The sequence below is a fragment of the Thamnophis sirtalis genome, unplaced genomic scaffold (assembly GCF_051295495.1).
Source record: "Thamnophis sirtalis isolate CommonGarterSnake01/CBP01778 unplaced genomic scaffold, rThaSir2_p1.2 scaffold_1, whole genome shotgun sequence".
In the NCBI taxonomy this organism is placed as follows: domain Eukaryota; kingdom Metazoa; phylum Chordata; class Lepidosauria; order Squamata; family Natricidae; genus Thamnophis; species Thamnophis sirtalis.
In genome coordinates, this window is record NW_028261381.1 from 19,812,171 (window position 1) to 19,827,165 (window position 14,995).

The 14,995-nt window shown below is 40.1% G+C and overlaps 1 protein-coding gene across 1 annotated transcript in view; it reads left to right on the forward strand.

Moving 5' to 3' along the window:
* Positions 1-2,158: 2,158 nt before the first annotated feature.
* TTN (titin) overlaps positions 2,159-14,995 on the forward strand; it is a 310,344-nt gene continuing 297,507 nt past the window's right edge. The window contains exons 1-6 of the mRNA XM_087705592.1: positions 2,159-2,356; positions 4,644-4,747; positions 9,737-9,940; positions 11,752-12,039; positions 13,640-13,731; positions 13,824-14,068. Coding sequence (XP_087561718.1) covers positions 4,657-4,747; positions 9,737-9,940; positions 11,752-12,039; positions 13,640-13,731; positions 13,824-14,068 — 920 coding nt within the window. The 5' untranslated portion in view covers positions 2,159-2,356; positions 4,644-4,656. The remainder of the gene's footprint in view (positions 2,357-4,643; positions 4,748-9,736; positions 9,941-11,751; positions 12,040-13,639; positions 13,732-13,823; positions 14,069-14,995) is intronic.

Genomic DNA, 14,995 nt, shown 5'->3' on the forward strand with positions numbered 1-14,995 from the left:
ATCTATCTATCTATCTATCTATCTATCTATCTATCTATCTCAGTGCAGGCAAATCTATGCAAACAATAGAAGCGTGGAAATAAAGCCTGGCCATCTTCCTTCCTGCATGCACTTATGGCCCAACCTGAGAAAGAGGTTTAGTGTCCAAACGCATACTTTTTGGAGCAACAGTTATTAGCTTTGGGCCTTCCTTTAAGAAAAAACTTCTGAAGGCAAGCTGCTCCGTTGGTTGACTGCTCTCACTGTTAGAAAATTTATCCTGATTTCCAGGTTGAATCTCTCCTTGTTCAGTTTTCATCCATTCCACTCCCTCCACTCTGTGGCAACCCCTCAAATATTGGAAGACTGCTATCATGTCTCCCCTGGTCCTTCACTTCACTAGACTAGCCATGCCCAGTACCTGCAACCATTCATCGTATGTTTTAGCCTCCACTCCTCTAATCATCTTGGTTGCTCTTCTCTGCATTCTTTCTAGAGTCTCAACATCTTTTTTACAGTGTGGTGACCAAAACTGGATGCAGTACTCTAGGTGTGGTCTTAGTCAGTAGCGGGATTCAATTTTTTTTACTACCAGTTCTGTGGGCGTGGCTTGGTGGGTGTGATGGGGTTTGGTGGGTGTGGCTTGGTGGCAGTAGTGGGATTCAAAATTTTTACTACCAATTGTGTGGGTGTGGCTTGGTGGGCGTGGCTGGGTGGGCGTAGCTTGGTGGGTGTGGCTTGGTGGCAGTGGTGGGATTCAAAATTTTTACTACCAATTGTGTGGGTGTGGCTTGGTGGGCCTGGCTGGATGGGCGTGGCTTGGTGGGTGTGATGTGGCTTGGTGGGTGTGGCTTGGTGGCAGTGGTGGGATTCAAAAATTTTACTACCAATTGTGTGGGTGTGGCTTGGTGGGCGTGGCTGGATGGGCGTGGCAGGGGAAGGTTACTGCAAAATCCCCATTCCTCCCAATCAGCTGGGACTCAGGAGGCAGAAAATAGATGAGGGCAGGGCCAATCAGAGATGGTATTTAATGGTTCTCTGAACTACTCAAAATTTCCACTACCAGTTCTCCAGAACTGGTCAGAACCTGCTGAATACCCCCTCTGGTCTTAGTAAGGCATTATAGTGTGGCATTAATATCTCCCTTAATCTTGATTGTATCCCTCTGTTAATCAAATTGAAGGTGTTTAAATGTAAGAAATGAGAATATAAGATTTCTAGATGCAGTGGCATTATGAAACCACTGAAATGTCTTTGCTCAATAATTTTTGCAAGAGTGAGGACCAACTGCACTGGATCCAGGGGGGGGGGCGCTTCCCATTTTTGCCACTTCTGATGCTAGGCTGGTGGGTTTTATTCAGCAACGAGAAGAGTGAGTTGAATAGGTCTTTTTCCATGCTCTTCCACGGGTTTCAAATTCATATCTTTGCCTTTGCTTTGATACTATTTGAAGGAGGGATCTGGTTATATAGCCTGTTCCTTTTCCTCAGCCAGTACCATAATGAGTTAAAATGTTTAGGTTAAGCTCGGCCTGAGGTTATGAGTGTCACTTCAGATTATTCAACAAATACAAAATCATCTGTTCAGATTTAGACTACAGTTTTGTCAAGTCATTGCTACGATATAGTGGCCATTAAACAAGCACAAGGACCTCACTTGGATGAAACCGTATATCCAGCCACAATAACAGAGGCCAGATGGCATGAACGAGAGTATTGGGCAATGGCATTTGATAGCAGTTTCTTTCCCACCCTGCGACTGTTTGAGTGGCAGTAACAGAGTTGACTGTATGGTGATTACGGATGGATTTTTCTGGGTTAGGGGTTGACCTCTCTATCTACATTCCCCTATTCTTTTATTCGAGTGAAGGATTATACTCAAGGCCTGAATTGCTTAGGACCACCTGGTACAATGGTTGTCTCCCGTCCCAACTAGAGTTGCTGAACAGGCCGGTTGCTCCCTCTTCAGCATGGCCAAAATTAGATGTGTCAATCAGACGAACAGGTGGTCCTATTGCTCCAAGTGGACCCTGCCCCACCCCACCCCCTCTTCTCCCAAGGCTTTCCTTTCCGAAAGCCAATGGGAAGTGATGCTGAAATGACACAGGCAGACCTGTCAGCAGATCAGGAGTATAAAAAGCTAAACCACCATCTTTGCCCCTTTGAGCAGTCGTGCATTCCCAGCCTCGCCTCGGGTGTAGGGATTGCAAAGAAAACAAAACTACACCGTCTCGACCGTGTAGTTTTGTTTTTAAGGGCTAGAGGCTCAACCATTCTCATGTTGGGATTGTTTAACATCATCCTCTGGATAAGGACGTCGCTCCAGAAACATCCGTTTGGGCTTAGCCCGCTTCACTTAGGCACTCTTGTGAAATCAGGTTAGTAGCATGCTTGCAAGAATTGAGTGATCTCTCTTAGTCAAGAAAGCTCTGGGGCACTTTAATTGTTTTAGATACAGCCCTATTTGCAGGGTGGCATGCAGTGGGGTGGGATGGGGCAGGCTGGGGTGGGATGGGGGTGGTGGTGGTGGAAGATGGAGTAAAAGTCTGTAGCTCTTTGTAGATTTATTTTGGGGGAATGCACTTTTCCCATGAATGAAATGATGCCTGTTGTTTGTGAACTCTTAGGACTTTGCAGCTGGTGGTGATCATTTCTTAAAATGCGCTTACAGAGTTATTTCAAACGTTGGGTTAACTTTTAATCCTTCCAAAAGAGTGTTGAAGGTTATGTTACTTGCAGATAAACCTAGACGTTCCCAGAATAGCTCTGATAAAGCCACATAGCCGAGGCTAGGCACCGATGACTTTTTAAGGGAATCAGCTGCTGCCATATCCATTACATCGCAGCTCTGGACCACTTGCCTCCTGTCACTCAAACCTGGGATGGTTATTTTGGGACTATGACATTTCAGAGGCATACCTTTGAAATGCTAGTAATACAAAAGCCGTATAAGATCACAATTGAATAATAGGATGTTTTCCTCATCTTTTTGTGGAAGTTGCGGGGGGGGGAGGGGAAGAGGCCTGAAATACCCACAAATAGTGAATTCATCCAACAATTTGGAAGGGATGGTGTGTGGTTTAATTTTTTTTTTAGCTGGGATATATGGCTGATTAATTTTGGGTGAAGTACATAATATGCATAGATTGGGCTAACTTAACTGAAATATATTGCTGTAAAAATTTCACTACAAAATCTGGAGCCAATAACCTTAAATAGAAGAATGGCTTCATTTAGTATATTATGCTTTAATAAGGCAATATATTGCCATGCTCTCTCTCCCTCTCCCCCCCCCTCTCTCTCCCTCTCCCTCCCTCCCTCCCTCCCTACCCACAATCTATCTATATATTCATCTTACGCTATGATTATTCCAAACTTAAAACCATAGCAATTTTTTTAAGGTGGCCAAGAAAAATAGGCCTCACATAAATCATTGACATTACTGGAATTCTATTTTTGGCTGTCATAACCCCCTTTGACTCTGTAGAATCCTATATTATAAATCATAATAAATATCAAGTTAACATTTAGTACTCAGTTAATATAACAGAATAAATTGATTTGACACTGATGGGCATCCATATTAAGAAACATTTTGCAATAAAATTAGTTATTCTTGTTTGGATATATATAGATATCTTTTTGTGGTTTACAAGAGAGTGGGGACATTGTGTTAGCAACAAATATTATACTGGACAAAGTATAGTTTTACTGATTTTGTACTTTCCTGCAGTTGTTCAAACCATCAATGTCAGTTGTTATCTTATAGCCAAGCTCACATTTCAAACTTGGCCTTCTCTCCCTCTCTCCTAGATTCAACTGCCCTGCTTATACTTTTGCATTCTTCTTTTCTTCTTTTCTTCTTTTCTTCTTTTCTTCTTTTCTTCTTTTCTTCTTTTCTTCTTTTCTTCTTTTCTTCTTTTCTTCTTTTCTTCTTTTCTTCTTTTCTTCTTTTCTTCTTTTCTTCTTTCTTTTCTTCTTTCTTTTCTTCTTTTCTTCTTTTCTTCTTTCTTTTTTCTTTTCTTCTTTTCTTTTCTCCTTTTCTTCTTTTCTACTTTCTTTTCTTTTTTCTCTTATCTTTTTTCCTGTCCTTTCCTTTCCCTTTTTTTCCTTTCCCTTCCTCTGTAATGGCCTCTTACCAAAACCATTTTTCCACAGTAAAGGGAAACTTTTCAAATAATTTATTTTAAGAAAAAAATCATTCTATTATGCTTTTATTTAGTAGGAAAATAAAATAAATTCCAATTTTCAAACCATTTGGGGGGTTTTGTTGTCCAATTCCAGTTGAGAGGGGATTAAGAAATAAATAAATAAAACAAAACAAACAAACAAAACAAGAAGTGTTTATATATAAAGATATGGCAAATTCAACATTAAAAAGTAACCTCTTTATTGACACAGTTTTTCTGTTCTGTCGCTTGTTTGAACTATTGACAATTTGTTACGTCTGTATTAATCAGTAGATGGGCAGTATAGAAAAACAATTTAATGGGTTAAATTTCTGTAAATGGCGCATTAACAAAAGTGACCCATTCAAGAGCCACAGATCTAATCTAAGTAGAACAATCCCTCTACAACACCACCTATTTATGTTGCTTTTTATGCCTGTTGCTTTCCACAAATTGTTTTCTCACCCTCTATTTTTATGTCTATCTTTAATTCCAGAGTGCCAGCAAAAATGACAAGCAAAGCACCAACATTTACGCAGCCGTTACAAAGTGTTGTGGCACTGGAGGGTAGTGCCGCAACCTTTGAGGCTCATATTAGTGGTGAGTGTCCATGTATTTTTATGGTTATTGTTTTCCTTCCTGCGGCTGAGATCTTCAAAAATGGTTATGAGGGCAGCTTTTCTGGGGCTTTAGAAAAACTGACAGACAGATGTAGGGGTAGGACTCTATTAAACAAATGTCTATAAAGATTCTCAGTTATTCAGATCGTAGTTGTATCAGGCAACTATGGCAACTGGACTGATTTTTTGAGGAAAAACATTTCACTTCCTATCCTGGAAGCTTCATCAGTTGTATATTAGAGAGGTAAAAGAAGATATCATTGGGGGAAGAGATCAATTATTGCTTCTGTATAAATTTGAAGACTGGGAAATCATCAGTACATAAGGGTAGGTCAGGGAGTATGGAGTCAATGAATGCATTTTGCACTTTGACAGTACAGTATATTATGGACACACCAAGAAAATGGCATTTACCTTGGGCATGGCCATGCTCAAAACATCAATTTACCAGAAGTTAAATTGTTGCCGTTATTCCCTACTCCCCACTTAACATTCACCTCATATTCCCCCCTTTGTATTTTGCAAATAAATCATTGGGCTACGGTCACAGCAGTGGTGGGTTTCAAATTTTTTTAGAACCTCTTCTGTAGATGTTGCCTGCTTTGTGGGAGTGGCTTGCCAGCCATGTGACCAGGTGGGAGTGGCTTGCCGGCCATGTGACCGAGTGGGAGTGGCTTGGCAGTCATGTGACTGGGTGGACGTAGCCAACTTGTAAAATTTGGTGAAACTCATTTAACAACGCTCTTGCTTAGCAACCAAAACGTTCGCTCAGAAACTCTGGAATCTGAAGCATGCAAGTCTTAAAGCTGTCAAGTTACAAGGCCCTTGCACCCCTAACCGTTTAGAAAAAAAAAACCAGGGGTGTTCAAACTTGACAGCTTTAAGACTTGTGGACTTCAACTCCCAGAATTCCTCCTCTCGCTCTTCATCTTGATGATGTGCAGACGGGCGGGGGTAGGGAGCTGGAACCGGTTCTAAACGGCACTGTAGATTTGTGGAACCTCTTCTATAGAAGAGGTTGGAACTGGCAGGAACCCATCCCTGGGTCACAGGTTTTATTTTCTAAGACTAAAATTAGCATAGCCAGACCACAAATTCCAAATGGCCAATAGGTGGAAGCATGGTCATGCAGATTATTTTCCCAGCTAGCGGTCCTCTAAATATTTACAACCCAAACATGGGAGCCCTGATGGATGCCAAGTGGAAACAATGGTATCTCAGGGTGAGCTTGTGGATCACAGCAATAATGATCATGAACCATTAGGAGTTCATTTCCTGACTCTTAAATTGTAAGCTAGCATTAACTTTTGAAATGGCTCAAGACTTGAATCTATATCAGTGGTGGGTTACAGGTGGTATGTCCCGGTATGGGCATACCGGAGCCTGCCCGGAGCACTGGGTACTGTTCTGATACAGTGCTCTGGAGGGCCCACTTGCCTGCTCGTGCTCCTTACCTGTCTTTAAAGTCTTCGGCACTTCCACGAGCACACACACAACACATACAGTGCCTGTGTGACACTCCACTGAGCAGCTGGAGCATTTCGGAGGCTCACAGAGGCATCGCTGGGCAGTACGACGCATGTGCACGCTGCGCACGTCCATGTGGATGCCGCCGGGCCCATTCCAACCGTACCAGTTGGAACAGGATCCGGAACCCACCACTTATCTATATGCAGTATATAATGTTTTCCAGCTTATATCAGAATGGTAGCAACAAACTATAGTTATTGTCGCCTAAAAGTCCTATCTCTTTCATATGTGCACCAATTTTGTGTGTGCTTAAAAAAAACTTTGATTGTGATGCCACTGGTAGCAAGATGTATTTTAGATGTGGAGCAATTATTTCCAGGCCAATGAGATCATACTGTGCTTCATAGCAGCCCACATATTTCTACGTTAAGAACCATATTATAGAAATTGAATACAATATAAAAATAGTGTATTCCTTGATTCAGAACATCCACCAACATTATATCATATGCATATTTGGATTATATGCTGACAATATATCTATTTTCACCAAGGAAAAACAATATGCATATTAACTTGGCTGCTGTAATGATACAATGAACAACGAGCAGAATTTAAGTAATGAAGAATCAAGGCAGGGCTCGCTTCCTCTAAAAAGGTCTCTGGTATAGACCTTACTTTGAAATCCCAGCTGTTTGGCTTTGTTCTCTGAATCATATTAACTTCAATTATTTATTCTGAGCTGGAAATTATAAGATATCAGAGAAAGGGTAATACTCATTAGCCATGCTCCACATGCTGCAGTTGCAGAAGCAAATTTAGCCTATCACTAACTTCAAAAGATATATAGATATACAGTATATATTATAAAAAGAATCAATTGCCCAGGTTTTATCCAAAGGTTAGTTCAGAATTTGAAATGATAATTGGAATCAATATTTGCCAATCAAAGCTTTCATATTCAAAATATGATGATCACTTAAAATCCCAAGAGTTATTTCAGTGAATGGGATTTACTTCCCTACTTTTGATGTTTCTCCTTTGATTTCTCTCCGTCAGGAAAAAAAAATAAAGGACGTTGTGGGAATTAAGTAGGAAAATGGCTACCGTACTTAATAGGGGACAAATAAACATGTGTCCTAGGCTTCTCAGATTCTTGAGATAGGCCTTGTATGTACTTCAACATGCCAAGCCTTTCTGCAATTTGGCATATGTCTAAGTCGCCTTTGTGTGCAGATACATTTTTCCCAATTGAATAATGTCCACAACCATAATTCAGAACAACTGAAGGTTCAACAACAATTAAGTGGACGGAATACATGAGGTGCACACACATACACATGGACATAGACACTCTTCATGTATGCACTTGTGAAGTTTAAACCAGATCCTTCTGCTTTTCTATATTATTTGAGTAGTTTTGTACTCAAATACATGTACATTTTGTACATCTGTATGGGTCCTCTATCTGTTATGGTCAGATGTACATTTTGTACATCTGTATGGGTCCTCTATCTGTTATGGTCATGACTATTTGACGTTATTGGGGTGGGTGCCTGAAAGTTTTAATTGACCGAAATGTTGTGGCTTAAAATATCTTAATGTTATATGCTCCAATTGTACTTTTTATGTAAGTTTTCTTTTCATGTCGTTACAGCATTTTGGGAGTAGATTATTGAAAAGCACTTTTTAAACATACAAATATATGATATTGACCCTAAAACTTTCTAGAACATGCCACTGAAATTAGTCCATACTATTGTTAAATTGTGTACTGCTAGAAAGTGACAATATTTACCTAATAGAAAGAGGACCATAAATTAATACTGATATCCCGCTACCCAGAAGATTTCATAGGAAAATATAATCTGTTTCTATCATTAGATTTAGACAAAATATAAGGCAGCCCTCTGTCCTTTCTTTAAATTGTCTAAACATAATATTTTGTTTTATTTCTTCCTTTTTTAAATAAAACATTGATAAATTCCATAGAACTTTGCATCAAATATGTGTCAATCCTCCCCATTCATATGGAAATCATGGTTTCCAAGTAGTGTCTCTCTCCACTGACTGCTGTTTTTTGACAAGTCTTTATTGCCATTCTGAGAGAAGAAAAAGTTAGCAAGGGAAATAATTGAATATGGAAGTATGGAACTGAGAATATAAGTGAGCAATCTGACAGGAAAAAAAATAAGTTGTTTCTTTCTCTATTTGGTTCATTTCCCCATCTTAAACAACCTTGAGATCAGTGTTCCTCAACCTTGGCATCTTTAAGTTGTGTAGACTTAAATGCTTAGATTCTAGCACTCTACTTTGCTATTATGCTAATTGCTATTGCCATAGCACTCTTAGACTCTTAAGCACTCTATTGCTAGAATGGAGTAATCATGGTTCAGATTTTTCATCCAACCATACTCTTCCTTGTATCTCTCAAAGTAAAATCCCTCTACCACATTCCCTGGGCTTCATCGAACAGTGATCTTAGTAGACAACTGTGGTAATCAGTGTTGGGTTTCAAAAAATTTTGGAACCTCTTTTGTAGGTGTGACCTGCTTTCTGGGTCCACTGGTGGAACCTCTTCTAACCGGTTCGGTAGATTTGACGAACCGCTTCTACCGAACTGGTGCGAACCGGTAGGAACCTACCTCTGGTGGTAATACTTGCCTTACATTACAGCGAGAGGTTCAATTTCTGAAACTGTGATTGCATTTGTTCATAATTCTAAAACATAGTCAGTAGGGTCACATATCATTACCAAAAGCAAACCAAGTACAGTTCAGCATGATGTGTGAAGTAGAACTGAGTTTCTCTTGCTTTGCTTTTCAACCCAACCTTTCAACCATTGCAATCTTATGGCAACTCCAACTCATATTACACAAGGTTATAAATCTCTTGTTCCCCCAAGTTACTCATTATGTTGGACAGATTTGACAATGATTCAGCGCTTGGTTATTATAATGCACCAAAACTCTATGAACATTTTTATCTCTTGAAATCTGACCTCCTAAATCACAAAAAGTATATCTTTTATCATTCTGCCTACATATCTTTCCTTCACAAGCATCGGGCATTTAAAATATATTCTTTCTCCAGTAATACCATCTAAGAATATAAATACTTCTTTTTATCAGATATTCAGAGGAAGGAGCAGCAAACTATATCCTGAAGAAAGCAGATCTGAATATTACACAAGAATAGAATAGAATAGAATAGAATAGAATAGAATAGAATGGGATGAGATGGGATGGGATGGGATGAGTAGAGTAGACTGAAGTGGAGTGGAATGGAATGGAATGAGTAGAGTAGAGTAGTGTAGAATAGAATAGAATAGAATAGAATAGAATAGAATAGAATAGAATAGAATAGAATAGAATAGAATAGAATAGAATAGAATACTTTAGCAACTATAACATATACACTAGGAAAAACTGGTGGTATTTTAGGACTGATGCCAATTGGACTTTATGAGTATTTACTTTTACTTACTCTCCTTCTCAAGGTTTCCCAGTTCCTGAGGTGAGCTGGTATCGGGATGGCCAGGTTATTTCTACTGCAACTCTGCCCGGTGCGCAGATCACATTTAGCGATGGCCGCGCTAAACTTGTGATCCCCGCCGTGACCGCAGATATCGGTGGAAGATATACCCTACAAGCCACCAATGGATCTGGACAAGCCACAAGTACTGCAGAACTACTTGTCACTGGTAGGTTGTAGCTATGGAACCAGTTGCAGTTGGCACTTTCAATCTTTCATCTTAAAACTGGTGAATAGTCTCTACAAAGATGGAGATTAAATTGATAAAATGTATTAAGAGATCACATTAAACAAGGTTCTCCCCTTCAATTTTGTGACTTAGCAAATATGGTTACTTATTAGGTTTTTAAAAATCTACCATACCACTCAATATTAGCATTTAATTGCAAATAATGCCAGTAAATAAATGGTAAATATGAAGACTGCCTTATATGTATTTCTATAAACAATCAAACTTATATGTCCACATTCTGCTTTATGTTTATGTTTATGTTTATTTTATTTTATTTCGTAGGGTCCAACAACCCAGATCTTGCCTCTGGCTACCTCTTGCTATTTCAATAAAAGTGTCGCTTTAACGTTTAGAAAACCTTACCTCTGTGTGCCTTTTTTAAATTCTGCCCCATATTTTCAGAATTATAGGAATGGAATGGAATGGAATTTTATTATTTATATGCCGCCCTTCTCTGGGAGGACTCAGGGCGGCAAACAATTCAAAAGGGAAAAAAGGGGAACATAAAAAATGAAATACAAATAATAAAAATAAGCAACAGCTGCACAACCATACATGTCGAGTGGGGAGGAAACTCATCACCCCCAGGCCTGCCAGCAAAGCCAGGTTTTGACGGCTTTTCGGAAGGCCTGGAGAGAGGTGAGGGTCCGAATCCCTGCGGGGAGTTCATTCCAGAGGGCCGGAGCTGCCACAGAGAAGGCCCTCCTCCGGGTAATAGCCAGATGGCATTGGCTGGTAGACGGAACCCGGAGGAGGCCAACCCTGTGAGATCTAATGGGTCTGTGGGAGGTAATTGGCAGCAGGCGGTCTCTCAAGGCAACTTACATATGTTTAAGTTTAAGTTTTATTTTATTTATATGCCGCCCTATTCCCTAAAAGGGACTCAGGGCAGCGAACAACTTAAACGGGAAGGGGAAACATACAAGTACAAAATACACATATTAAAATGACCAACAACCACACCTGTCGAGAGGGGAAGGGAGCTCATCAACCCCAGGCCTGACGACACAGCCAGGTTTTAACGGCTTTTCGGAAAGCAGGGAGAGAGGTGAGGGTCCGAATCTCCGCAGGGAGTTCGTTCCAAAGGGCCGGAGCTGCAACAGAGAAGGCCCTCCCCCGGGTCGTAGCCAGGTGGCATTGGCTGGTAGATGGAACCCGGAGGAGGCCGGCCCTGTGTGATCTAATGGGTCTTTGGGAGGTAATTGGCTCCAGAGAGTTTTGGATTCAGCCTCTCTGCCAATTGAAATCCTCTGTCAATTTGCAGAGGCAGAGTTTGCAACACTTGGGTCATTGTTTCAAGGATATTTCCTTACCAGATTCCTTACCTTCAACAGAAGCAAAGTTTCTAATGAACTTGAAAAGTTCTTTAAAAAAATCAGCGAGATATCAGAAATCTATCTGCCTTGCAAGTAGCCCATGTTTAACTGTATAACACAGTCAAACATCAGTAATTGACCACAAGAAATGTTTAAGACATTTTGTATTATGTCTAAAAATGATTTTTTTATATCATAAAACATTTTATAAAACTTGCCAAATTCCAGTACTATGGTAGTCATGGATCCCAGGCCTATCTGTTTGTCAGCCTATCTGAGGTATCTTGGTTCAAAAGGTTTTGTCCTATGATGCACCATTTAGCCCAGTTAAATCTTACAGACACAAGAACTTTAGTAGGAAGGAGATCTATGATATTCCTTATGTTTGTTCTTGCTTATACAACCTCCTCCTTTTCCGCCTCCTCCTCCCAGCTGAAACAGCGCCACCCAACTTTTCACAACGACTACAGAGCATGACTACTCGACAAGGAAGTCAAGTTCGACTTGACGTGAGAGTGACTGGAATCCCTACACCTGTGGTGAAGTTCTATCGGGATGGAGCAGAAATTCAAAGCTCCCCCGATTTTCAAATTTTACATGAAGGAGACCTCTACAGTTTAATAATTGCAGAAGCTTACCCAGAAGACTCCGGAACCTATTCAGTAAATGCCACTAATAGCGTGGGACGAGCTACTTCAACAGCCGAACTGCTCATTCAAGGTAAGGACTAGTCTTTAGATAGTCAACCAAGAATGTTTGTCTCTTTTCAAAACTTTATTCCATCATCAAGGCAGCAAACTTCACAATGATTGCTCTTCTGTCAACAAATCCATCAATTCCATTTCTCTCAGGTGATTTTAATGTGGCTGTAAAATTTCACCCTGGACACCAGCTGATCATAAATACTTCAGCGTGACAAAAGATAAGATTGTTTTCCGAAGCAACAGCAACAAATGTTCGCTTCTTTTCCTCCCCTGTTAATACAAGAAAAACAAGTAGGCTAACTTATTGCTAGCGTGAGGCACAGTGTTTATATTTGTAATTGTTTTACATTGTATTAATCTAAAATCCAGTAAATCAACAGCTGAATTTTTCACTCCAGGGTTTCTCGTGCTGGATGTCGTAGTTTCAGAGCAATTTGTTTAAGCATATACTGCAGTTGCAGGCCTGTGAAGGAGCAAAAATCCAGGCCTCACAGTACTGTATTGACGTGCACACAGTAAAAGAAAAAAAAAATACATGGGCCTAAATCTATATAGGTTAGATTTACACATCACACTAAGTAATAATGTCATTTTTGTTTTATTTATTTAAGGCGAAATCATTTCTGACATAAAGTGTGAATTCAGCTATTGGGATTAATGAACCTTGATTTGTGAATTCACATTGGACTGCCATTTGTTAGAAATCCTGCTTGGGGGGTTGGACTAGATGACCTACAAGGTCCCTTCCAACTCTGTTAATCTGCAATTATGACAGAACTTGGTTATGGTGGTTTATGCAACAAGCCATGGCTAATGCAATGGCTTAATGTGATGTTCAATGATCCCAAATACTTGGGAAGTTGTGTTTTCCTAGTCGTCATTCCAGCCCTCATTATGCATTTAGATATCCCAGTGGGAAGGACTGAAGTAGAAAAGAAATACACAAATGCATCAGTGTCCCACATCTCTACCTGCTCCTAAGTCTAAAATCATTAGGTGGTTACCTGGCTAAAATCCAAAACATATTACAAGAATATCTAACTTTACAAAGCTTTCCTGTGCCCAGAAAACCTGATGAAAAAGGGATATTTTTATGGCCATGCTTATTGTACCCTTTTGAATGTTCACTCTGTTAAGTATGAAGGACCAAAAGATGATGACTGTTTGGCCATCCATTGGTTACTTGGTTTTATACCTTATATTTCATAAGGAAATACCTTCCGAAAGTTTTGCTTAGGGTCCCTTATCTAGGCATTGTCCCCATTAAATTGCAGTGGTGTTTTTTCTTCTAAATAGACTTAGACTTGACTGTTCTGCATTATATTCTTAGTATAGTATGAAGAGGCTAATTTGAAATGAATTGCTCTCTTTATTAATCTGTGCCTGAGAGAGTTAATTTATTCAGTTATTTATTTATTATTTTCCTTATGGTGTTTTTCTATAAATGGGTAACGTCTCTTTCAAGTTGAGCAAAGCTGCTGGGAAATTTGTGGCTAAATCTGCACAGCTCTCTTGGCAATTCTATACATGAACCCATAAATAACTGGAACCACAAATATACTTCTCTCCTCTCCTCTCCTCCCAGAACCAATTCTAATGACTCTCTTTTCTCTAAGGCGATGAAGAAGCCGTTCCCGCTAAAAAGACAAAGACGATTGTTTCGACTGCTCAGATTACACAAACAACACGACAAACCCGAACTGAAAAGGTTGGTAATTTGTCAAATGGTGTTACCAACCACTTCAAAGGCTGGGCGTTTTAACTGGATTTTCATGAGTATTCTTGATCTTTACTTTGCAGAAGATTGAAGCTCACTTTGATGCCAGAACACTTGCAACTGCTGAGATGATTATAGAAAGTGCCACTGGGCAGCAGCTGCCCCACAAGGCAGCCCCACGGATGCTTCCTCACCCGCCTTCTAAATCACCGACTCCGCCAATCATTGCAGCCAAAGTACAGATGGCACGCCAGCAATCACCATCCCCAATCAGACAGTCCCCATCTCCTGTACGACATGTGAGAGGTCCAACACCATCTCCAGTCAGGTAAACCACTCACATGTAAAATTTGGCCCAGGTCAGGAAAAAGTAAAGGGTGGCCCTGCGGTTCTCAGAATTCCTCATTGTTATTAATTATAGTTGCGGGAGCTGATGAGAATTAAAATTCAAGAACATCTGGAGAATCTCACTGTGCCTTTCCCAAGGCAAACATTGATCTTTAAGCAGTGCAGCAAAATATTTGCAGCCAACACTGCTATTATACATTCCTGTGAGTTATCTACAGTTACGTAACTGAATATCCATTGGAAAGAAGTTTCATAAATTTCATATGTTTCCCACTTCAAACTGAGAATAAACAGCTGTCAATTTCCATCTGAAGTTCCCATTACTAAAGAAATAAAGATGCCACCTTGTGATGACCCTGAGGGAAATAATGACCTCAAATCTGAACATGAATCCAGTGGAAATAACAGCCGAAGCAAGTACAGAAAAGCCTTAAAATTTGATATGATAGTGGAAAAATTGGGCTCCAGGCCTAATCACTTGAGTTCAAAAGAAACAGAAAAGCCTGGCTGCCTGTTTGTGGTGCCAACTAAACCAATGTGGCAGACAGTTTTGTTCTGAGAAGAAATTGATGTACAATACACCTATGCCTTCTTCACTGGTTGTTTGAGATTTCCAACATTCTGTGGATGCAGTTGTTCTCTTTATCTCTGGTTGCTCTGGTCGTATTTTCAGCTCCTTATCTGGTTGAGGGAAAAACCTGTTGAAATCATGCTTTCCTTGAAAAAAGAAATTGGTATCTGTCATCTCCTGCAAGGAAGAGAGGGGCTAATGCCATCTTTGGGGATAATTAAAATATAGCTGTTCCACCCCCAAAAGGGAAAAAAGGAAAAAGAAAAGAAAAGAACTTTTGATGGAATTGGGTATTCTGAAGGGTTACCGGTGGCCTAGTTTTTCCACCTTCCCACA